General features: G+C 41.0%; 1 protein-coding gene across 1 annotated transcript in view; it reads left to right on the plus strand.

Annotated features, from left to right (window-relative positions):
* The first annotated feature begins 6,871 nt into the window (after nt 1-6,871).
* Nucleotides 6,872-24,816, plus strand: part of EGFR (epidermal growth factor receptor) — a 266,434-nt gene continuing 248,489 nt past the window's right edge. The window contains exon 1 of the mRNA XM_007941229.2: nt 6,872-6,959. Within this exon, the coding sequence (XP_007939420.2) occupies nt 6,872-6,959 (88 nt within the window). The remainder of the gene's footprint in view (nt 6,960-24,816) is intronic.

Raw genomic sequence — 24,816 nt, forward strand, 5'->3', positions numbered from 1 at the left:
TGAAATGTCAGATAATGAGATAGTCAGTAAGTAAGGGGTAGGTGTACTACTTTCCCTTTGTAGTAAACTCAAGTTTTTCCTCTTCCATGAATCTCATACTTTTCTATCCTCCTCCAAAAAAACAAACCAAACTTGTCATCGTCGAGTCAATTCCAAATAATAGTGACCCTATAGGACAGAGCAAAACAACCCCAAAGGGCTTCCAAGGCTGCAAACTTTTACAAAAGCAAACTGTCATATCCTTCTCCCATAGAGCTACTGGTGGGTTCGAATCTTTCAATTAGCAGCCAACATTTTGGTTAGCAGCCAAACACTTAACCAGTGCATTTATCCACCCCAGTCCTCAGTAAGTGCTTTGCTTCCACATTCCTGTGTCATCTATTATCTATTCATTTATGAATCAACCCATATCATTTTGTTAAATAAGATATCAGATTAGTGATAGGAGATAAAGAATGCTGATTGAAATGACCCACATAATCAAAGCTGGATCATTTTTCCCTCTGGTTCTCACCCAGCCCTCATTCTAAAATAAAGTACAAATTAAGCTACTAGTTAATGGAGGAGGAGGAAGGGGCAAGTCCCAGGATACACAGAAAGGTAGGATAAATGTGTGGGAAAAGGGTGGAAACAGTGGGGGGAAACTGGAGTTTTTAGTAACTTAGTTCTCAAAACAAAATTTCTGCTCCCTTCAAAACTATGTATATATATATATATATATGTATACACACACACACACACACACATACAGATTATATACATAGATATATAATATATATATAATACATATTATAGATGGTAGTATCGTCACCAGAGCATCAACTGAGGAGAGATATTAGAGGACATTGAGGTCGTCCCTCCAAAGCCAGTTCAAATGATGATCATTCTGCATGTACCATAAATTGATAGATACACCCTGCTTCCTCTATTCTGTAGCATGGTTGCTTTTCTTCCAAATAACATTAAATTTGATTTTAAAAATTGTGCCTGTGAGAGAATGTCAAACATAACAATGGCAAGGAATAATCATGAACTGCAACAAATATTTAAGTTTTTATATTATTCTATATTTTAAATATGTTCATTTGAAGGGAGGTACATCATGATGTATATTTTGGCCTATGGGTAAAAATCTATCAAAAATACATATGCACACACAAGCATGAGATGAGAATAAGTTGGACAGAGGAAAGAAGATGAGAAAAAGAAAAACAGAGATGAGGAACATATCATATGGCAGTACTGTTACTTAATTAGATGGAAGCTCTGTGTCTAGACTCATAAAAGCTGCAAACTCTAATGCTGACCATTACCACATAGGTCACACAAATGAGTGAATCAAGCTTGGTGTGGAAGGTGTAAACTACAGACTTGTCCTTTCTAAACAAGCCAGTTACTACCCAGCCAACTGCCAGCATGAATGAAAGCAGACCCAGTTGGCCAGCACTTTCCATTTTTCAAGAGAAACACAAAATCTACATTTTAAATGTGAAATCTCCTGATTTTTAAATGTCACCATTAATTCCACTAAAAGAAATACTGAATGGGCCATACAAAAATACTTGATCTGTAGTCTCCCAGTTGCAACCTTAAGGCTAGTATTTCTAGCTATAATTATCCCTGAGAGAAGTAGTGACAATTTGGACAAAAGTATTTAATGATGGTTATAAAATCTTAGACATGGGTAAAGCACTGCACAGGGACCAGAAGCTTCCTACAAAATTCTTAACAAAGTAATTAACCAACATCTCAACAATGCTAGAAACTAGCCTTCAAAAACAAGGTGTTGCTTTTTCCATACTACATAATTCTCAACTCTAGGGAAAGTGAAGAATACTAATGACAAAGGATAAAATGCCTCAGGAATTTTGAGTCAGGATCTTATCCCTGAAAGGAAACCTGCCTCTTTCATACTCTGAAGGAAATGGATCGCCACTGAGAGTCAAACTCAGGTGAATTAACTCACAGGAGGAAATAAACAGCCTAAGAAATCATAAAAGCATAAAAACTTTCTACCAGGAGCAAAATTTTGCTGAAAATAATTAACAAATGCTTACAGCAGTATATCAACAGAGAACAGACAAAACTCAAGCTGGATTCAGAAGAGGATGTGGAACAAAGGATATCGTTGTTGATGTCAGATGAATCTTGACTGAAAGTTGAGAATACCTGTAAGATATTTAGCTGTGTTTTATTGAATACACAAAGGCATTTTACTGTGTGGATCATAATAAATTATGGATAATATTGCAAAGAATGGGAATTCCAGAACACTTAACTGTGCTCATGTGGAAACTGTGCATTGAACAAGAGGCAGTCATTCAAATGGAACAAAGGGACACTGTGTTCTTTAAAATCAGAAAAGGTGTGTGCCAGGTATGTATCCTTTCCCCATACTTATTCATTATTTATGCTGAGCAAATAATCCAAGAAGCCAGACTATATGAAGAAGAATATAATATCAGGCCTGGAAGAAATCTCATTAACAACTTGTGATATGCAGATGACACAACCTTGCATGCTGAAAGGGAAGACAATTTGAGGCACTTAAAAAAAAAAAAAAATCCTCACAACTGAATCAATAAGCAAGATCATGGTAAATGGGGAAAATATTGAAATTGTCAAGAATTTCATTTTACTTGGATCACTAATCAATGCTCATGGAAGCAGCAGTCAAGAAGTCAACTCTATTGCAAGTTGGCCAAATCTGCTGCAAAAGACCTCTTTAAAATTTAAAAAAGCAAAGATACCACTTTTATGATTAAGGTACATGATCTAAGCACGGTATTTTCAATTGCCTCATATGCATTAGAAAGTTGAACAATGGATAAGTAAGACCAGAAAAGAACTGACAAGTTTGAATTATGGTGTTGGCAAAGAACATTAAATATACCATGGACTTCCAGAAGAACAAACATATCTGTCTTGGAGGAAGAACATCCAGAATGCTCCTTAAAAGTGGCCATGTTATCATGACAGACCAATCCCTGGAAAATGACATTATACTTAATAAAGTAGAGGGTAGCAAAAAAGAGGAAGACCCTCAACGAGATATGGGCTCAAACTTATCTATTGTTGTAAAGGTGGTGTACAACTGGGCAACATTTCACTCTATTAAATATAACGTCACCATGAATAGGAACAGGCTCAACGGCAACTAACAACAACAACAACATGAGTATACATGAACATCAGCAGGTAATCATGCCAAGGTCATTGACCATTATCTTATAGAAATTGGTAATGCATCCTCACAGTACAAAATTCCAAACATATAAAAGGATAAACATTTGAAAAATAAGTCTCTTTTCTACCTCTAGTGACCACCCATTTAGTTCTCTTCCCCTGAAGGCAAATTTGTTACCAGATTCTTATGAGCTCTTGTGGCGTAGGGCCGAATGCATTTGACTACTAACCAGAAGGATGGCAATTCAAACCTGCCAGCCACTCTGTAGAAGGAAGACTGGGCAGTAAGATTTACTGCCTTAGAAACCCAATGGGGGTCACTATGAGTCAGAATGGACTTGACGGCAGTGAGTTTGGTTTTTGGTTTGGTTATGTTTTCTCAACCATATCTTTAGAAAAGATAACCGCACATGCATTTAAATGGACATCTGTTTTAAAAGTACAAGTTTTTCTGAAATTTTAGGATTGGAAAGAATCTAGTTCAGTTCTTAGAGTTGCTCCAGGATAAAAGTCTTCTTAAGAATGGAGAAAACCATTCTACTCCAAGCCAGTTCATTCCATTGTCAGATAGTTTCAGTAGTTTATAAAAGATACACTCTTTTATTCTGAAATCTCCCATTCTGTTTTTTGTTTTATCCCTCATTAATCCTGTTTTTGACCTCAAAGGCCAGATAAACAAGTGGTCAATACCTCTCACCTAAGATGGAAGTTGAAATCCTCGCTCTGCCAAATAACCCAGTTTCTCCTCCCCTCCCACAGAGTACATGATTTCAGGAGTCTTAATCACCATGGTTCTTCTTTTCCAGATAGGTAGTCTATAATTTCTGATTGAAATCTTATATAAAATCCTCAGAAACCTCTTATAAGAGGAAAAATAACCACCAGAGCCCCCCCTCCCAACACACACATGTTTCCCATTTGTAGCTAGTGTATTGTTTCCTAGGGCTGTTGTAAGGAAATGTCATAAACTGGGTGGCTATAAACTCACTGCTATCGTTATAAAAGCAGAAATTTATTGTCTCACAGTTTTAGAGTCTAAGAGTACAAATCTACATATCAGTCAGGCCATACTTCCTCCATAGTCTCTAGGAGAAGATCCTTTCTGATATCCTAACTTCTGGTAGTTTTTGGTAAGGGGTAAGGAAACGACTCAGATTGGATTAGGACTGGTGGCATTGTGCCTAAGGCATTTGACTGCTAACCAGAAGGCTGGCAGTTCAAACCCACCAGCCACTCCTTGGAAGGAAGATTGGGCAATCTACTTCTGTAGTGATACCACCTCAGAAACCCAAGAAGGGGTCACTATGAGTTAGATCTGACTCCATGGCAGTGAGTTTGGTTTTCTACTCCACTGTGACCCACCAGCCACTCCTCGGAAGGAAGGTTGGGCAATCCTACTTCCGTAGTGATACTGCCTCGGAAACCCAAGGAGGGGTCACTATGAGCCCAGGCCGACTCGACGGCAAATAACAACAACAACAACATGACCTCATGTAATGGATAACATCTTCAAAGACCCTTATTTCCAATTAAGGTCATGTTCACAGGTACCAGGAGTTAAGAGTTGAACATATCTTTTGGGGGTAGAACAATTCAATCCGTAATAGCCAGTAAAGACAATGAACAGCCTGTGTTATGAAAATTGATATTGTTGTTGTTGTTGTTATGTGCCATCGAGTCAGCCTTCTTAAATTTGATATGGGAAATACTAGAGTCTCAGAGCATACTTGCTAATACAAGGTGCATGGATGCAATATACAGAATTTTTTGATCATGCAGAAATTTTGTCATACTTAATCTAAGAAATGCCCAAGATCTTATGAAATAGAACCTGGAGTTGCATGATGGGAAGGAAACGTGCAGCAACAGAAAAGGTCCAATCTCAAACCAGTTGCCTATTGAGTCCATTTGGACTCATGCCCACCCCATGAGTGTCAGAACAGAATCACGCATAGAGTTTTCAAGGCTGTGACCTTTCAGAAGCAGTTTGCCAGGCCTTTCTTCCCAGGCATCTCTGGGTGTGCTCTAACTGCCAACTTTCAGTTACCAGCTTTTGGGGTCTGTCGTCCAGTGCTGCTCCACAGGAGGAAGTGAGGCAATCTACTTCCGTAAAGATTTTCAGCCTTAGGAACCCAATAGGGGTCTCTATGAGTGGGAATGGACTCAATGGTAGTGGCTTAGTCCAGTCCTAAGTCGTTTCTGCCACACAGGGACTGCTCCACTTTAGGTTTTGTGATTCCTGCTTAATCACAAGGGAGGGGGAAGGGAAAAAGAAGGAAGGGAAAAAGAAGGAAGGGAGGTTAGAATAAAACCAGACCTGAATATTACTAGCGAATCTTGTGAGGAGAGGGGGGTATCTGGTTGTGAAATTGAGCTAAAGGGCATTTTTAAAAATTTTTATGTACTTACTTATTTTCTGTAGGGGGAGGAGAAAAGTGAGATGGAGAGACTTTGGCCAAATCCTAGTGAATTTTCCTTGGCGTTTCTACTGCTTAATTTACTTGGCAGTCTTTAGGCAGTGAGGCACCTAACTTCTCATAGAGCATCTCCCCTAGCGCTCCTGTTAACCCTTAATCTAAGGCGCTTCACTTCTGCGAAGTAATTTACCACATTCATTTGCTTTTCAAGCACCACTGGCTGGTTCCTGGCATGTGATATGCTGCAGGCTCCCTTAGTATTCATGTATTCACCCGCCTCTTTGTCAGTACTTGGGTGTCTTCATTTCAGACCGTTTTAAGGGTGCTTGACGAGATCTAAAGGACTCTGGAACTTGAGAGCTCCGTCTCAGACGCCTGGCATCCCTGCCACGCGGGCGCAGCGAGAGCGCCTTGGCTGCAAGACAGGTCTCAGATCCCCACATGGATCCCAGAGGTACTGCGGAAATAGTTAGGGACCAGAATAAAGAGGTGGCTTTCCCATCTGTGCCATTATCCGGCCCTGGCCCTAAGCTCAGCCAGTTTGTCCGGACCTGGTATAAGTTCCCACTGTAAGTTGGAAGCAGAGAAAGTGGTAAAGGAAGGGGAAGGGGATACTGCGGATTCTGGCAGAGATTTGAGTTGACTGAAGCCGGGCCACCAAGACAGCAATGCTTGTACGCGAGAATGTGGTCCTAAGGGTCAGCGCAGGGAACGCCCCCACTCGGAAATTAACTCATTGGGGACGGCATCCTTGAAGCCCAAGCATGCGCGTGCCGGGAATGGTGCTCCGCTCCAACTCACCGCCCCACGCGGGGGCCACCGCCGCCCGACACCTATACGCTTCTTTTCTCGCTGCTAGTTTTTCCTCCCTACTCCTCCCATTCTCCTTCTCCTCCTCTTGTACTCACGATCCCTCCTCTTTCTCTTCTTGGTCCCTCCTCCTCTCGCCCAACCTCTCCTGGCCTCCGCCCGCGCGAGCTCCAAGTCTGGGCAGTCCTCAGCGCCTCACGATAGCAGCAGCCTCCGCCCCCGACACGGTGTGAGCGCCCGCAGCCTGGGCCGCAAGAGTCCGGAACGAGTCCGGAGCAAGCCTCGGCGCCCGCTGCTCTCCCGGACCAGGACGACAGGCCACCTCGGCGTCCGCCTGAGTAGTCGCCTCGCCGCCGCTGCCACTACTGCTTGGGCGGCCAGGAGCCGCAGCCACCACTCACGGCTGACTCTGTCCCGGATTATTTGGGGAAACCAGGAACAGCGTCTTGGGCACAGCAATGCGACCCTCTGGGGCGGTCGGTACCGCGTTCCTGGTGCTGCTGGTTACGCACTTCCAGGAGAGTTGGGCGCTGGAGGAAAAGAAAGGTAAGGGCGTGTTCCGCTGGCACCTCGCGCCAGCACCGCGAAACGCTTACCACCCCGCGCAGCCCGCCTACCCCGCGCCGCCGGCGCACCGGCTCCGGGTCCCTGGCCTCCTGCCCCTCCTTTCCTGTTTCCTTGAGGATCAGCTGCGCTTCTGGCGGGGACCGTGGGAGGAATTGGACGTTTTGTTTCTGGGTTGGGCGAGTCTGCAGGCGGCCTGAGCGGGGGAAAAGCGCGCTACAGGGCGGCAGATCTGCGGGCGTGGAGTGAGAGCCACGGCCGGAGCTCCGGCGCCCCCAGGGCGGTGGAAACTTTTCTACTCCCCTGCTGTTGTGCCCCCGGTAGGGGGCTGGAAGCGGGTCCGAGGGCGGAAACTTGGTGCGGGGTCTGCGCTGGGCCATTCTGGTGCCAATGGCTGCAGGCTGGCGTTCCGGCACGTGAGCGGAGGGGCGCGGCGGGGCAGGGGGGACACGCACTGGGAAGCTGGAGCAGCTCGAGGGGCGGGCGCGTCCCAACCTTGGACGCTGAGAGGCTGGATAAAGTTAAGGACCCACGGGAATCCATCCCACCCCTTCGAGCTCCTGGGACAGGCGGCTTCCCGAGCGGACACTCCTCCACCCTTCCCTTCATCCACGTCAAACACTTGAAACCCGCTTGCAGGACCCGGCTTCCCCCGCTACCCACAACCCCCGCTTGGATCCCGATCCGGCTTGCAGATCCCTGGAAGCTCTTATCCTGGGTTTGGCGCTCAGCCTTAACCTTGGAGGCCCAGAGAACGGGTCTTTGTCACTACCTACCTGTGGCGATTGGAGTTTAGTTTCCTCATCTAAAAAGAAGGCTTGGGTCGGAGCCGCCCTTTGGGCACAAACACGCGCTTCTCGCCCTGCATACCGTCCTCCTGCTGGGCCAGGTGCTCCCAGCCACTGGGACACCCTGCTAGCCCAGAGCTCCCTTTCAGGCACCGGCGCCGCCTCGCCCCGTGGGGTCTCGTTAGGTGGCCGACTCCTGGAAACTCCCAAGGTTTGCCCTCACCTGGACATCTTCAGCTCTTCAGCCGCTTCTCAGAACTTGGCTACCGAGCTTGATTGAGTGGTTGCGCCGGCGGCTGCTGGGCCGTTGGGTCCAAACCGCCGCCGAGACTGACCTTCCCGCGGTCGGGATCCCACGGTTTTTCAAAGTAGGGCTCCTAGCAAGCTCTTTCCCGCAAAACCCCAGATTTCCTCTTTCGAGTGTTTCTTTTTGCTTTTTGCACAACTTAGCATCGGGCCAAACAAAACAGTAAAGTTAATTTTAAAAGAGAGAGAGAGGATCGATATCATGGTCTTGTGTGCCAAATATCCAGACTGAACATGGCCGGGTCTGGCTTCGTGACTACCGACCATAAACCCACTTGACACAAGAAACATGCCTCAGAAGTTTAATTGCACAATTTCAAAATCGGGAAGCCTGTGTTCCAAGAGTCAGGTCCGTACTTGCTGTTGATGTCATTGGCATAGGGAGTTGGGGTTTGGTGGTGAATGATATTTTAGGAGAGGGCTAAGGCATCCAGCAGTGCTTCCCAAGCTTCGTTGCACATTGGAATTACCTAAAAACAAAACAAAAACAACAAACGATGTCTGGCTTCTATCTCCAGATAGTCTGATTTAATTGGTCTGGGGTGAGATCTGTGCATCTGGATTTTTAACGCAATCCTTAAGTGATTCTGTTAGGCAGCCATGTCTAGGAACCACTGGTATAGAGAAAAGATTGGTAAAGCCACTCCTCGGAAGGAAGGTTGGGCAATCCTACTTCTATAGTGATACTGCCTCGGAAACCCAAGGAGGGGTCACTATGAGTCGGGGCCAACTCGATGGCACATAACAACAACAACAAAGTCTCCAGAAAGATTACCTGCCAATATAAAGAACTCTTCTGGAACACCTGGAGTCTTAACAATCTTGCAAAATATAGGCGAGAGGGCAATGATTTCAGCAACAATGGACCCCCCCCCCCCCGACCCGTGAAAGTGCCAATGGAAAGCTTTTTTCTCTTGTGTGTGAGCTTGAAACCCCTCCCCTTCTCCCTACCTGTGATGCACAGGGGCCTGGGATTCTGTTTCTCTCATCAGTGGACTGTATGGTCATTTTAGCAGATGATATCTCCATCTGTTCTATGGAGAACACTTTAGAGTGCCCCCAACACATCACTTTTTTCACTCCAGAAATATTCATAACCCTTTGATATTACTGCTTTGAACACTACTATTAGGGCCTGGAGATTTGTTCTGAGGAAAACATTAATACTCTTTAATTGGCCTGATTGTCCAAATTCACTTAAAACAGAATGTTCAGGAATAAAACGGTGAGTAGGCAAACAAATGTCATTCTGTTAAGTAACATAAAAGGCTCAATTTGAAGGGATGAATTATAAAAAGTGTTAAAGGCCCCATGTAAATCAAATACACTCAGTTTTGTTCAAGAAGTTTTTTTCAGTTTAGTGAGGGTTTTTGTTTGTTTGCTTCTAAGATATGGTTTTAGTACTTATTATTAAATAAAAGAAGCACCTATAGCTAAGTGCTATCAAACATTGTTTTAAGTGCCTTTGAATGCTCACATCAGGCATATAAACTGTGTATTTAGTGCCTAATGCATTTGATGGGAGCTCTGGTAGTGTAGTGCCTAAGGCACTTGACTGCTAACCAGAAGGTTGGCGGTTCAAACCCACTAGCCACTCCTCAGAAGGAAGATGGGGCAATCTACTTCCATAGTGATAGGCCTCGGCAACCCAAGGAGGGGTCACTACGGGTCCGACTCAACAGCACATAACAACAACAACAACAACAATGCATTTGACTGCTAAACAGAAGCCTGGCGGTTCAAACCCACCAGCCACTCTTCAGAAGGAAGATTGGGCAATCTACTTCCATAGAGATACTGCCTCAGAAACCCAAGGAGGGGTCACTATGAGTCAAATAGACTTGAGGGCAGTGAGTTTGATTTATTATTATTATTATTATTTCCTATACAGGCAGTCCTTAGATTATTAATGAGTTCCTTTCCTAAGTCTGTCTTTAAGTCAAATTTGTACATAAATGGGAACAGTTAGGTACGGTTGGTATCTAATTGTAGTTGAAATTTGTCTTAGTATGTAACACCTTTTTATGCATAGAAAGTTTTAAGGAAACTTCCAGATACACTAACACATCTTCAACAAAATAATAAAGTAATAATAAGTGTTTCATGTGCAGTAAAAAAGTATAGCCTAGCATAGTGCCTAAGGCACTTGACTGCTCACCAGAAGGCTGGCGGTTCAAACCCACCTCCTCGGAAGGAAGGTTGGGCAATCCTACTTCCGTAGTGATACTGCCTCGGAAACCCAAGGAGGGGTCACTATGAGTCGGGGCCGACTCGACGGCAAACAACAACAACAACAACAATTATTATGAACAGTTGTATGGACCTTAAATGTTTAATTTAGTAGGCTTTCTGGATGGGGTGCTGCACTTAAGTTGGGTTGTATGAGAAAGTCAGATATTCATAACCCAAGGAATGCCTATATATGGGTAAACAGAAGGCACAGAGAGTAAAGTCACTTTCCCACAGCTAATAGAAAGTAGAACTAGGGTTTGAACTCAAGCTTTCTCTCTCTGGAGTCCTCCCTTCACCACCAAACTCCTCTGGTTTGTGTGAGCTCTGGTTTTAGGATAGTTAGGTCAGGTGTGTGCATTTCTAACATCAGAAGCTGGAAAGAGAAGGAAAAGGAACAGGGAATGGGCTCATTAAGATGGGTCCCTTGTCTGAAACTTGAAACAACTTGTTCAGTGGTCCAGATTCCTGCTCACAGTTATTCAATAGTCACTCTGGCCACTTTTTATGGAGACAGTTCAGTCACCAAATTAAACAGTGAATATGAAGATTGCTTGAGGGCTGTTGAGCAAACCCCTTGCTCTTGCAAATGTAGAGGTAAAGGTGGTTCTCTAGAAAGATCTGAGGTGGTGCTCCTAAGAATGCCGGAATTTTCAACCAAGTGAGCTTTGTAGAAATAAGCCTGCTCTGGCACCACCTCTAAAGACATTCTGGCCTCAGAACTATATTAAAGAGAAAAAAACAAAACCAGGGGTTTTGAATTATACCCAAAGAACCACCACTCCTTTCTCTAAGCAGATCAGATCTATGGAAGCCTCGCCTTGGCCTGGAAGGCAGAAGGCTTGTCTTCTCATTCCATCTCTAAATGAATGTGGATAAGTCACTTTACAGCTCCAGGCTTCTGAGTATTTCTGAATTCAGAAGAAGGAAGGGGGAAGGGCAGTAGAAGTTTAATGATTTGTGTTATTGCTTCGGCAAGTGTGATTCTTTAAGCCACTAATTAAATATAGTTGAGGAACTCTGGTGGCATAATGGCTAAGCGCTTAGCTATGAACCAAAAGGTAAGCAGTTTGAAACCACCCGTAGCTTTGCGAGAGAAAAGACCTGAAGATTTGCTCCTGTAAGAGTTCAGCCTAGGAAACTCTATGGGGCAGTTCTGCTCCATCATATAGGGTCACTATGATTCAGAATCAACTCAATGGTACCCAACAACAAGAAGTATCATTCAATTGTGTTTGAAATTGGAGAAGAACCTCGGTCCTATATTTGTCCCTCTGTTCATATTAATACCAGTGTAGCACAGACCAACACTGGCTATGTTAACTGGATGATAGCTCACTCCGATGGGCTTTCAGCATTCATGTCTGGCTTCATCTATTTTGTTTCATAATTTAAAATTTTTCTAAACTTCGTTCTGTAGTTTGAAGGAGCAGATTGCCAAAATCCTTTGTACCGTATAATGAGACTTTGTCCATGTGACAGCACTGGCATGTTTTGAAATGTTTTCAAAGGTAGTGCCAGTGAAGATGAAGGATTCCGCCCTGCTTAAAAAGAAAATACTTTGTTTTTTCTTTGATCTAAGCTCCAGGACCAGTAACTAGTGTCTGAAGCATTGTTGACAGGAATGGCCACCCAACTCTTAACATAAAGGCAAAGATGGATGTTTAGGAGAAGGTAGCCCCAGGCTGGTGACTCAGGCTCCAAGACACAGACGGGATCAAAGTGTTGATGATATTCAGGCTATTGAAGGACCCACTTAGGACCCCTGCAAAAGATTTGGCTACTTCCATGTTGTTTGCTGCAAAAGTTGTGTTTGTGTGTTTCAATTTTGATTTAGTAAGTATAGTTCCTTTTGCAATTAATTACAATAGACTGAAACATACCAGTGATCATGAGAATGGCACAGGCCAGGGCAGCATTTCTCTCTGTTATACAGAAGGCCACCATGATTTGAAGATAACTCCATAGCAGCTTGGAAACCCAAGGAGGGGTCACTATGAGTTGAGTCTGACTGGATGGCACATAACAACAGCAGCAACCATAGCAGCTAACAACAATAAGTACAGGTGAACCACTGAAACCTTAAAGTAAAAATTTTAGGTTATACGGGTAGGCCAACCCAATTTACATCAGAGCCTATGCCCATACCTTCTTTCTCCCATTTTCCTCTGAAAAGATAGTCTCTTCTAAGAAAATATCAGCAGTTGGCTCTTTGGACAACATCTCAAGATTGTCTGTCACCCATAGGCACAAGCCAGTTTATTTGAATTCAGGCAAGGAATTGAGGAATTTGAGACAATGTCAGATAACTGGTTTGACTCAAATTTTCACTTTTTCAGGGTCAATAGGATAGGTAAAGCTTCCTTGCTACACATTTAATTTAGATAGACATACTCAATTCAGTTGTCTAGAAAGCTCTCTGAGCCAGCTGGCAGTGGGAGGGGTGGTTGGTGCCAGTGAGTAGTGGGGGTGGGTGTGTTTACTAAACTGAGTTAGAAGCTACATGCTGTATTTTGCATTTTAATCTCTGAAGATACTAAGGAATACTATCAAATGCCTAGTCTTGTTGACTAAGCATCTGTGAATTGCATATGCTTAGAATAAATTTTATTCCTACCAAATTTCAGCAGCTTGCTTCAGAAAGTAATATATGAGAGCTAGTGTAGGGGTATAGAATTCCCCTCTGTGGTACAAATTATGTCTCATTCTGGTGGGTTCTCAGGGAAACAGCCCTAGAATTCACATTCCGTTTCTGAATATACTTGGAAGTTCTCATTTACAAGAGCCTAGAATTGCAATTTAGGGAATCATTAGGTAAGGAGCTCTGGTAGTATAGTGGTTAAGACATTTGGCTTCTAACTAGAAGGTCAACAATTCAAATGCACCAGCTGCTCCGCAAGAAGAAGATGAGGTAATCTACTACTGTAAAGATTTCCAGCCTTGGAAACCCAGTGGAGGTCTCTATGAGTCAAAATTGACTCAATGGCAGTGGATTCAGTTTGAGTTAATCATTAAATGAGAATGCCTTGTACAATTGTTACTGCAGGGATCAGCATCCCTTTTCTCTCTGTAATTCTGATTTAATGTGAATAATTAAATAAGATAATGACTATTGTTTGTCTTTCAAGTATAAGGACAAGTATTGGTACCTGTTTCAATGTAGGCATTTATTTATATTATTTTTCTTCATGTTTGAGCCATAGTGAGAGATTTGCTCTGTTCCATCCAGGTTTTGAGATGCAGGGATGAATCAGACTTAGCTCTTGATAGTCAATTAGAGAAAGAGAAAACTAAAGATAGTAAGTGAAAAAGTGTCTTAGCATCTATACAGGAGAAAGGAAGTCTTTTGAGATTAGCCTTTGCTTTAATTCTACCTGGAGAAGGGGCCAGCTATAGCCCCTCCAAAAAAGGATTATTCATTTGAAACTTAAGATAGCTATTCCCCAGAGAAAAGGATGTGAAGGGCATTATGTAAGTGCCAGGACAATCAAGGTGGGAAGAGCCACTAGTAACTGAGTACGAGGAAAAGAGTTGGAGTCCCAGGAGTAGGGATAAGTGAAGAAACTACAGTCCACAGAGTCCTTCATTGTCCTCACTGTGGCTTTGGATTTTATCCTGTGTGAAATAGGGAGTCACTGTAGCGTTTTAAGTGAGGAAGTGACATGATGTGTTTGGCATTTTAGAAAGATGACTGTAGCAGCAATGTGGGGACTGGGTTTTAGGGTCCACCAGTGGAAATAGGGAGATTGGTGACTACTATAGATGAGAGATGATAACAGGAGAAGTGAGGTTGCAGAACAAGTGACTCAAGGATTATCTGGAGGTAGGACTGATCGATGATTATGTGAAAGGAATATACAAACTGGAGATTCCAGGATGGCACACAGACTTTGCACTTAAAAGCCTAGATAGATCCTGAATCCAGTGCCAGAGACTGGGAATAGTTCAAGAGAAGCAGATTCAATTGGTGGGAAGGAAGGAAAGGAACCAAATGTGAATTCAGCTTTTAGATGTGTTCAATTTGAAATGCTCAGATGGAGAAGTCCAGGAGGAAGCAGAAAAAACAGATACGGAGTCCAGGAGGGTAGAGTGGCCTCAAATTGTCATTTTCTTAGATATTGTCATTGGCGGTATTGTCACTGGCCATAGAATAGCCCCAGGTCCCTGTTTTGCCATTCCCATGCTCACTACCACCATCAATGTTGAGCCATGATGTGGTTCTGGATTATTAACTTCTTTCTGGGCTAGGCTGCTACGATCACAAGAAAACTGATATGTAGGTATGTTGAAAATCATAACATTTGCATATTGCTGCAAATCCACAAAAAGAAATCCTCCTATTTATTAATTAAGACAGCAGCAGATTATGCAAGTTTATACATTAGTGACAACCAAAAAGACTAGGAGACATGTTTTTTTTTTTTTTTTTAAAGCAGTGGCTTTTCAACCTCGACCGTACTTTAGAATCACCTCAGGAGCTTTGGGGAGACTCATTTCTGGGGGAAGAAGCCCGGGCATACATATTTTTTAAATCTCCCTATGTGATTCTGATGAGTGAATTAAGTGTTGTATGTAGTTTGTGACAGAGAAGAAATGTTGTTGTTCTCAGACCCCCATTTCATAATCATTTCTTAAGATTCTTCAAGATTCAAGATCAGTTTTATATTTCATTAGTAAAGCATTTTCAAGGTTGCATTTTTTTTTTTTTTTCGTTAATTGATCCTTTAAAGGTTACCACAGTGGCTTTCAAAATATGGATGCAGCCATATCACCTGGAACTTGATAGAAATGTATATTTGTGGGCTGCACCCCCTACCCCCTAGTAAACAACTGCCATTGAGTTGATTCCGACTTATGGTGACCCTTTGTATGCCAAAGTAGAACTGTGCTCCGTAGAGTTTTCAATGGCTGGGTGTTTTTAGAAGTAGATTGCTATTTCTTTCTTCTGAGGCAACTCTAGGTAGACTCAATCCTGCAACCTTTCAGTTAGCAGCTCAGTACATTAACTAATGGTACCACTCAGGGACTCCAGTCTTCACCTGCTGAGTTAGACACACTGGAGATAGAGCCCACAATCTGAATAACAAGCCTCCCAAAAGACTGATGTATCAGAGTTGAAGAATCACTAATAAACTGCATGCAGATCTTTTGCTGGGTTCTGAGTATACAAGAGGAACAAGATAATTGCTTATCCTCAGAGTGTTCACATTTTGGAAGAGCTCAGGAGGGAAGCCATATCAGAACAACTCATGGTAATGCAATGTTTTACAATGGATATGGTTTTCTATTTCAGTGGGAACCTAGAATAGGGGCAGATTAATTCTGCCTCTGCAATCGGGGCAGCTCCTCAAAAAGAGAACATTCAGCTGGGCCTTGAAGAAGGAGATTTTTGCCCGGTCTCCAGGCAAAGGGAAAAGAATGAGAACATACTTGTAGACCTTGTGCTCCTTGTTAAGCCCTGCATTTCTAGTCATTTCTATACACATGACTGTCTTACTATAGCAGATGTTAAAGTTTTAGAATTTTCTGCATTATTTCTCTGTATGATGACTAGGAAACTCACAATGTCAAAAGTAAAGTGCCTGAAAGGTATTTTACATTTTAAAATAAAAATCTGTGCTATTTTTCTTTTTCTTTCCCCCATTATTTATTTATTTTTGGAATATACACTAATTCAACAGTTTCTACATGGACAATTCAGTAACATTGATTATGTTTTTCAAGTTGTGCAACCATTCAGTGTGTACTGTTTTGATACCAACCAGATGTGAAGAATTGAACTTGAGTTTAGCTAGCATTTAGATTGTAGTTGATAGTTTTAACATTCTACCCAACTACATGATTTGTCCCTAAAATCAATAATGGATAGGCAAAATGACTATTTCACATGTTTTATTTAGCTCCCGCTGCTGTAAGCAAAGTGAGAAAGGAAGCAAAAATCTGCATAATTCTGAACTCAATAAGTACTTGTTGAGTCACATTGAACTCAGAAAGTGTCTCTCAAATTAAATGAGCCAGTGCCATTTGTGAATTAAAAAAGACATCTGTTTCCTGATTGGCTGTTGATACTTGCACATATTTACCTATTTATTTGCAGAGATCATCTGGAAACAAACAGAGTTTTAACAAATGAAGGATAGAATATAGTCATTGGTGTACTGTGTCCTTATTGTCTGTATATAAAGAGAATATAGAAGTAAGGACTTTACTGCTGTCTTAAGAGCATTTAAAAGAAATTTTGTTTTTAAAAGCAGAAATGTGTTATCTGATGATGTTACTGCCATTGACATGCAAACCTTCATACTGTTGGTGTGATGTCACACTTACTTTAGCAGGTGTGTTTCCTTTTGTATGATGTCATTATGGCCATCTCCTAAAGCTTTTTTTTTTTTTTTTTCTAACTCCAGGTTTGAAAAAATCAACACATTGCATATAGTCTCTTTGATATGGCAAATTTGACATGTGTGTGTGAAAAGTGTGCATACTTTAGTTTCTTTGCCCATACTCAAATCTTTCACTATTTCAGTGTTTGGAATAAAACCCCACTATTTATTGAATTCCTGCAGGTTCTTAAGGACAGGTAGGTAACCCTGAGAGTTTTTGATCATTGTAAAGAGGACTTTGAAAAAAATTTTTAAAAAGATTTTTTTTAATGACCATAATCTAGTTTGTTTACTCAATATCGAACACTGAATAACTGCAAAAACGGCGAGGAGGCCACTTGTTCTGACCTCCTCTAATCCCACAAGAGGAAGACAGGATTGCCAGCAGTAACCCAAGGCCTATTACTTTAGGGCCAGACATGCTGCCTCCCTCCAGCCCTTTCACCAACTGTTTCTCCCAAAGCACCCACCACCTCTCTTCTGGGTTCGATAATTCGCTGCAGTGGCCACACAGAGCTCACCGATTATGGGGTTTATTAGGGAAGCACCACAGGCTACAACTCAAGTTCAGGAAGAACGGTCAGTCTCTCTCCCAGCCCACTGTCCCTCAGCCAGCAGTCTCTCACAGTCTCTCAGTGTCTCACTCAGCAATGCGTGTCTCTTGGGTCTCTTTCCCAGCAGCACGTGTCTGTTTCAGGGGCGCGTGTCTCTTTCAGCAGCACGTCTTCCTCAGTCAGCAGTCAGAGAGAGTTCTGCCTCCAGGAGGCCTCCTTTTGAGCCCCGCAGGGTGGTCAAACTAGCCAATTATAGCATCAGAACTCTAAGCACCTGGGAGAGAGTGGGCACCTCCCAGAACATTGTTTTGTGCCACTCCCAACAGAAATACTCCAGGTGGACACCTTCAGCAATCAGGAGCTCCTCAGTTACTCATAGCAAATCCCACCTTGGAGTTTACAAAGACTTATGGGTAGAAAAGCCACACAAAGTAATATACTACACTGCAATAACTAAAAGCTGTATGGAAATTTTCTATATTTACAAGTTCTTCTGGTTAATTATTTTATATCATAAGCCACTGTGAATGGTTAAAATTGTGTTTACTCACTGCTGTTGAGTAGTTTCATAGCGACCCCTCTTTGGGTTTCCAAGGCTGTATCTTTATGGAAGTAGATTGCTCAACCTTCTTTCCGAGGAGTGACTGGTGGGTTTGAACCATCAGTCTTCTGGTTAGCAGTCAAATGCCTTAGGCACTATGCCACAAGAGCTCTCAAAATTGTGCTTAGCGAGATAAATTGGACATGACTATTTTGTTTGAAGTTTATTCTACTACTAACTTTCAATATCCAATGAGTCCAACATTTTTTTAACTAAATTACATTTTAACATAATATCAGAAAGTTAAACAATTAGCATACTTCTGTAGGAAAAAAAGAACCTCTAATTTCATCCACTTTTGATTAAGTACAAATGAATGACGGAAAAATAAAGGATAGTTATTGCAGACTTGTTTTACCACCTTTTTTCAAGGTATTGATTTTAGTAGGTTTTTATATATGACATATTTCTGAACCTTTTCTTGGCTTTGCTTTGCTACGAACTTAACAGAGAATCTAAAACCTTATCCTTATAGTTACTTTTTGATTTCTTTATCTCTGGTGTAATTTTCTGGCACTTTAATAGCCTAATGTATGGAACATATTTATAAGTGAGAATAATTCATTGCCTTAATTTTTCTTCCTGTCTTTCCTGATTTTTTGAAAGCAATTTTGAATTAGACTTCACAGAGAAAGAAAAATTTTTAAGTGAAAAATTATGAGAAATGACTGCATAAAATATAATATGTAACTTTTAATGATTAAAAAGTGTCAAAAACTTTCACTGTTTCTAATCATTTCCAATGTAAATGTTATATTTAAATATTAATATTGTTGTTGTTGTTAGGTGACATCGAGTCAGATCCTACTCAGAGAGACCCTGTATACAACAGAAGGAAACACTGCCTGGTCCTGAGTGATCCTCACAATGGTTGCTGTGTTTGAGCCCATCATTGCAGCCCTCTGTCAGTCCATCTCATTGAGGGTGTTCCCCTTTTTCACTGACCAGCTATTTTACCAAGCATGATATCCTTCTCCAGGAACTGGTCCCTCTTGATAAATAACCAAAGTACAAGAGACAAAGTCTGGCCATTCTTGCTTCTAGGGAGAATATAAATATAATGTAATTATACATATACATGTAAATGGTGTTGATTGAGGAATTTTTCTCAGTGCATGACTTAATGCATTTTATTACTGTTATTTGCTATCTGTTGTTAGTTATAATAGGAAGAGAGAACAGGTTAGAATCTGCTCTCCTAGTTTCAACTTCCATAAAATATCTAAACTAAGTTAATTCTAAGGCTTCTTCCAGGTGAAAACACTTATGCAATAAAAAGCAAATCTAAATGCACACAAGATATGTATTTAAGCATGTTGATAATAAGTATGCTGCCCCTATAATTTAGATCCTGAAACAATGATGTCATAATAATAATAATAATAATAATAATAACACCTTGCATTTGTACATCACTTTACAGTTTACACAATACCTCAGTGACTTCAAGTTTCCCCATGAGATCAAAGTAATTATTCACATTTGAAAGTGAGGGATTCAGGCTCATATTTTGCAGTTTGCTCATGATCACTGGACTAGTCAAAATTTAAGTATTTGTTAATTTTCCTGCTATGTGCAGCACTATCTCCCTACATCTGCATCAGATATTTCCAAGAACTCTCCGTACTTCTACCCATAAGATTTCATTTAGCTATTGATGTTTCCTATCACTTTTAGTCCTATTTGTGTGTCAAAAGACTAATGCATTCCTTAAAATTTCTTTTATTCTTCTATTACTTATGCTTACTGCCCCTCACAATTTCTGTATGTTCTCTATTTTGGTTCCTTTACCATTTTACTTCTTCTTAGGAAGCATTTTTTTAAAAAAATACTTTTTAAAATTATGATAAATATATAAGTAACAAAACATTCGCCATTTCAACACTTCATGTGAGTTCAGTGACATTAAATGTGTTTATCATGTTGATCAATCATCAACCATTAACCATTCCCAAAAATTTCCATCACCCTTTCAAGTTTTTTTTTTTTTTTTTGAGTTAAATCTTTTGTATATGTATTATAACTGCCAATTTCATAAGATACAGGGCAATGAAATTGTGAGCCTTGAAAACATTTACTTTAGAAAGTTGAAGTATGCTTTTTTAAAGTTGTGTCATAAGCTTCTGTACACTTTTAAGACTTATAAATACTAGAAGAAAAAGATGAGAAGGGAAAGCTTGATTTAGCAGTTTGGTCAGCTTGCATTGCCTATGGCAAAATGCGTTAATTCACTTACACTGATCTGTAGAGAGTCATTTCTGTGATTTAAATGAAAGCACGCACTTAAACTCATTAGGATGTATAAAGAGCTATTACTGCAAGAGGCAAACTTAATGAGTAATGTGGCATACCACGATTGTTCATTTTATATATCATATCCTTCATAAGGGAGCTCTGGTGGTGGCATAGTGCCTAAGGCATTTAACTGCTAACCAGAAAGCTGGCGGTTCAAACCCACCAGCCACTCCTTGGAAAGAAGGTTGAGCAATACACTTCCATAATGATAATGCCTCTGAAACCCAAGGAAGGGGTCGCTATGAGTTGGATCTGACTCAATGGCAGTGAGTTGAGTTGAGAGCTGTTGATCCTTCATAAGAAGCCATTCTAGCTGGGCTTATATTTAGTAACATTGAGTTTTAAGGAAAAATTATTGTAAATGTCAGAATGATTCCTTGGGAGAGCATTATTGGTTGAATGAATGCAACATGGAATATACAGTGAATTGATCTCTGATTGGGATATATGTGTATATATTTAAAAAAAAAAGAAAAAGGAAGGAACAAAATCATTGTTGTCAAGTCGACTCTGACTTGACTCATGTATTACAGAGTAGAATGAGCACCATAGGGTTTCTTGAATGTAATCTTTATGGAAGCAGATCACCAGTCCTTTCTTCTGCAGTGCTGTGAGGTGGGTTTGAACTGCCCAAATTTCTGTTAGTGTTGTTTTTGTTGTTATGTGCCATCAAGTCAGACCCGACTCATAGCAACCCCTCCTTGGGTTTCCGAGGCAGTATCACTACAGAAGTAGATTGCCCCATCTTCCTTCTGAGGAGTGCCTGGTGGGTTTGCCAGCCTTCTGATTAACAGTCAGGTGCCTTAGGCACTACGCTATCAGAGCTCACAGGAACTTCGTTTTTATTTACCTATCCCAAAATAAATTTCAAAATAGAATGTTCATTTTCATCCACAAGGAAGGCTCTCTTTTGTTGTTATTGTTTATTCCTAATGTAGTGAAAGCTTATCAGTATTCCTGCACATCCCAATAAAAGTACATTTATCTTTTCTCAGTAATAGAGTGAAATAGGAAAAAGCCCCTTATGTAAGCTGAGCCATTGACCTTCAGTTGTTCCCTGTGTTGTGCAGGTTTGTCAAATATTAGTAAGAGAGCACATCGACTTTTAGAGTCTGAGATGACACAGTTCTTGTTGAATCAGAAAACCCTTCCAGGAAGTAGTCAAAATTTTAAGTGTTGATTTCAGGTTGTATTTATAACATGGCTTTAGTAACTGGGCCTTTAAGTCTTGCAAAAGATACTTGGCCAAAAGCATGCCATCTCACCTTAAATCAACCAGTCTATCTAGCCAAAGCAGAGCAGAAATTTGAGCAATCTGGTGACATGGGGGTGACAAAGAGTCAATCAGAGAAGTTGCTCCATTTTTCATCTCACTTTACCTCACCCCCAGAGATTGCTCCCTATGTATGAGCAATCTTAGTTATGTGCCTGGTGTTGGGGAGAGGCAATCGAATGAGAAAATTCCCAGACGGTAGAAGACTTGGGTAGTTACTTGGGTAGTCCATCTTCCTCATTACATAGTATTGTTCTTAACGTCTTGGATAGAAAAACTTGGTTTTTAGAATTTTGGGCAATGGCTACTAAATGTTCATAATGTTGCCCAGTTACAAAAATAAAACATTAATACTATGGTCAGGGAAATAACAGTCACGAATTTTAGGCCTGAATGAAGCCAGTGAAAACGGAGTACCAAGGTGAGAAGACTTGCCAACTATGTATTCTGTTACAATTTTCTATCACTCCCCTTACTCAGGGAAGGGAAAAATTAGGGTTCCTTGGAATTTTTCATCTTTTAGAAATAGGTTGGATATTTTTTTCCTCCCAGACCAATGATTGCATTTTCTCATGTAGGTAAAAAGGGAAGAGGCGATAAGCAAGGTGAAGTGTATTGGTGTTGGTGAACACAAGTATGCTGATTACACATGTTTGTAGCCTAGTAGAAGTTTTACAGGCCTGATGACTTCTGAACACTATTTAGAAGGTTGATTTTTAATTAAAAAAGAACCTCCAGGTACTACATAATGTAATAACATTTGTGCTGATCTTATGATTGTCACATGTCCTCCTGTTCACAAGATGTTCTGTCTGCCAAGACAAAAAAGGCCCAGGCTAAGTTTAAGAGTAGCTTTAAAAGTAACAAATAATAATTAATTCATACCAGGTGATTTTGAAATGAAGCATCAAACATGCCAGCTTAGTAACATCATCCTTAGAGAGGGAGAGAACAATTAAATCATTAAGTCCATTTCTGCCTGAGGAAGCAGCTTCCTGTAGCTGGGTAGACGTTTAATAAGCCTCTATGGGAAACAAAAAAAGTGTATCTGAAGATAAATTTGTCTTTCAAAAAGAGCTTGATCCAGTCAAGTGTCGTTTTCTGAGTACAGTTTCACCTGTATAGCCTTCTGCTGAGTCTTCAAATCTGTAGGAAGCAAAACCCTGGTGTGATCTTTATTAGTTCTAACATTTTGGTGGGAATGTGAATCGGGACATAAATAACCAGGATTTGTTTACAGTTTGGTACACTCTGACTCCAAAAATATGTGACTACTTACTTTCATGGCTGTGTAAGCTAGCTATATCTTTTTGGTTTTCTAACTGTACTGTGCTGTTGCTATTACTACTTTGTCACAGATGCTTGTGTTAATTTATCATTTATACATGTCTGCTAGTTGGTATGTAGTTGATTCTTCTAAAAAAACTATTTCTGTTTATATTTTTTCTGACTGTAAAGTACAATGGTTATGTCATTTATCAAAAATGAGGAAAATGTTCAAGGAATTCTTGAGTCAAGGAGGGAAAGAGGATACTAGGAACACTTCCTTAGTCAGGAATTTACTAACATTTGTGGGGTAGAGGGGAATCACCAAGTGAAAAAAAAAAAAAAAAAATGCCACCTGTGCAAATGTTTAGAGTTCTTGGAATAACTTTGCTCTTAAAACAAAGGTCTTTGACACTAGGTAGATGTTTGAAAATGTCCACTAGTTCTAAGTATGTCCAGAATTATCAGTTCTATGAATAATCCTCCCAATCTGAAAATTCTTGTGATGGGCTAAAGAATATGTTAGATCTGTGATTCTAGGACTAGTTGTCGCTGATACTCTGTGGATGACTTCATTCTACTAAAGATACTCTTTGTTATTTTATACTAATTTTTTGTAAGGGGGGAAACAAAATGTGCACCTAAACCTACAATATAAATATACAAAAAATCAAATGTACCTAAAAATCTCTAGACTTGATATGGTGAATGGGTGTTTGATTGATAGACTGTTTTTTTTTTTAATTTTTATTGTGATTTGGTTGAAAGTTTACAGATCAAATTCACTTTCCATACAGCAGCTCACATACACTTTGTCTCATGACATTGACTGCAATTTCCCACAATGCAACAGCTCCCTTCCCACTTCCTCCCCACAGTTACCTCTTACCTGAGTCCTTCCCTCCATACACTTCTGCCCCCTGAGCTGTCTCTCTGTGCATAAACAGCCCTTCTGTTCTTCCATGATGGTTCTCTCCAAGGAGTTTATCTACCTATTGTAAATGTTCAGCTCAAATGCCTGTCTTTTATTTGGCTGGAAGCCATAGGAGTGGGTTCAATTCCAGACCTAAAGGGCAACTAGGGGCCATAGTCTTAGTGGTTGCATCAGGCTCTACCTATCTTTTTAATGGTTCTGAGTTTTGTTCCACGTTGTTCTCCCATTCTATCTAGGATCTCCTACAGAAATCTCCCTCTGAGTGGTTGACAGTGGTAGGCGGACACCATCTAGTTCTTCTAGTCTCATAGTTGTATAGGCTGAGGATCGCATGGTGTATCAGTCACTTGGACTAATTGTTTCCATGCATCTTTGGTTTTCTTCAGTCTTTTTTGCTCTGGATGAGGAGAGATCCATCGTTGCATCTAGATGACCGCTTGCAAAGTTTTAAGATCCCAGTTGCTACTCACCAAAGTAGGATGTAGAAAAATGTTTTTGTGTAGTGTGTTATGCCAGTTGAGCTTGATGTCCCCTGCGACTGTGGTCCTCAGCCTACAGGTCCAACTACTTGCTCCCTCTGGGTAGCTGGCTGTAACCAAGAAGTGACTACAACCTTACCCCTTGTCAGCCCTACTATATACCTACCTGAGTATTCTTACAGAATATACCAATACACTTGTAGAAACATTGTCTGCCAACCTTGTACATGGTCTTGGGCACACTCCCCCTCCCCCCCCGCATGGACATACGTAATAGGTCAGCCTATTCGCCCATCAATCTGCCCATATATCAATGTTTGCCTTCACTGACAATGCAGTACTATATGGGCAAAAAGGTTCATTTTTGCTATTGAACCTCCCACATACCTCTCTCTGTCTTCCTCTTCATCAATGCTACAGTGTTGATTACTCACATTTGGTATATTGCTTTTCTCTTCAACCAAATCAATACTTGTCTCTACTTCTAACAGTGTTCCCTCCCCCTCTCTTTCCCTCCCACCCCTGGTAACCAACAAAGAAAATTTCCTTCTATATATAAAGCTTTCCTTGACTTTTTACAATAACAGACTAATACAATATTTGTCATTCTGTGATGGACTTATTTCACTTGTCCTCCAATTTCATTCACATTATGCAGTGTTTTGCTGATTCTACATTATTCTTTAGGGTTGCATAGTACTCCATTGTGTGTATGTACCATAGTTTGGTTA

Source organism: Orycteropus afer, unplaced genomic scaffold (assembly GCF_000298275.1).
Source record: "Orycteropus afer afer isolate SDZICR_OR568_19922 unplaced genomic scaffold, OryAfe1.0 scaffold00077, whole genome shotgun sequence".
Lineage (NCBI taxonomy): Eukaryota > Metazoa > Chordata > Mammalia > Tubulidentata > Orycteropodidae > Orycteropus > Orycteropus afer.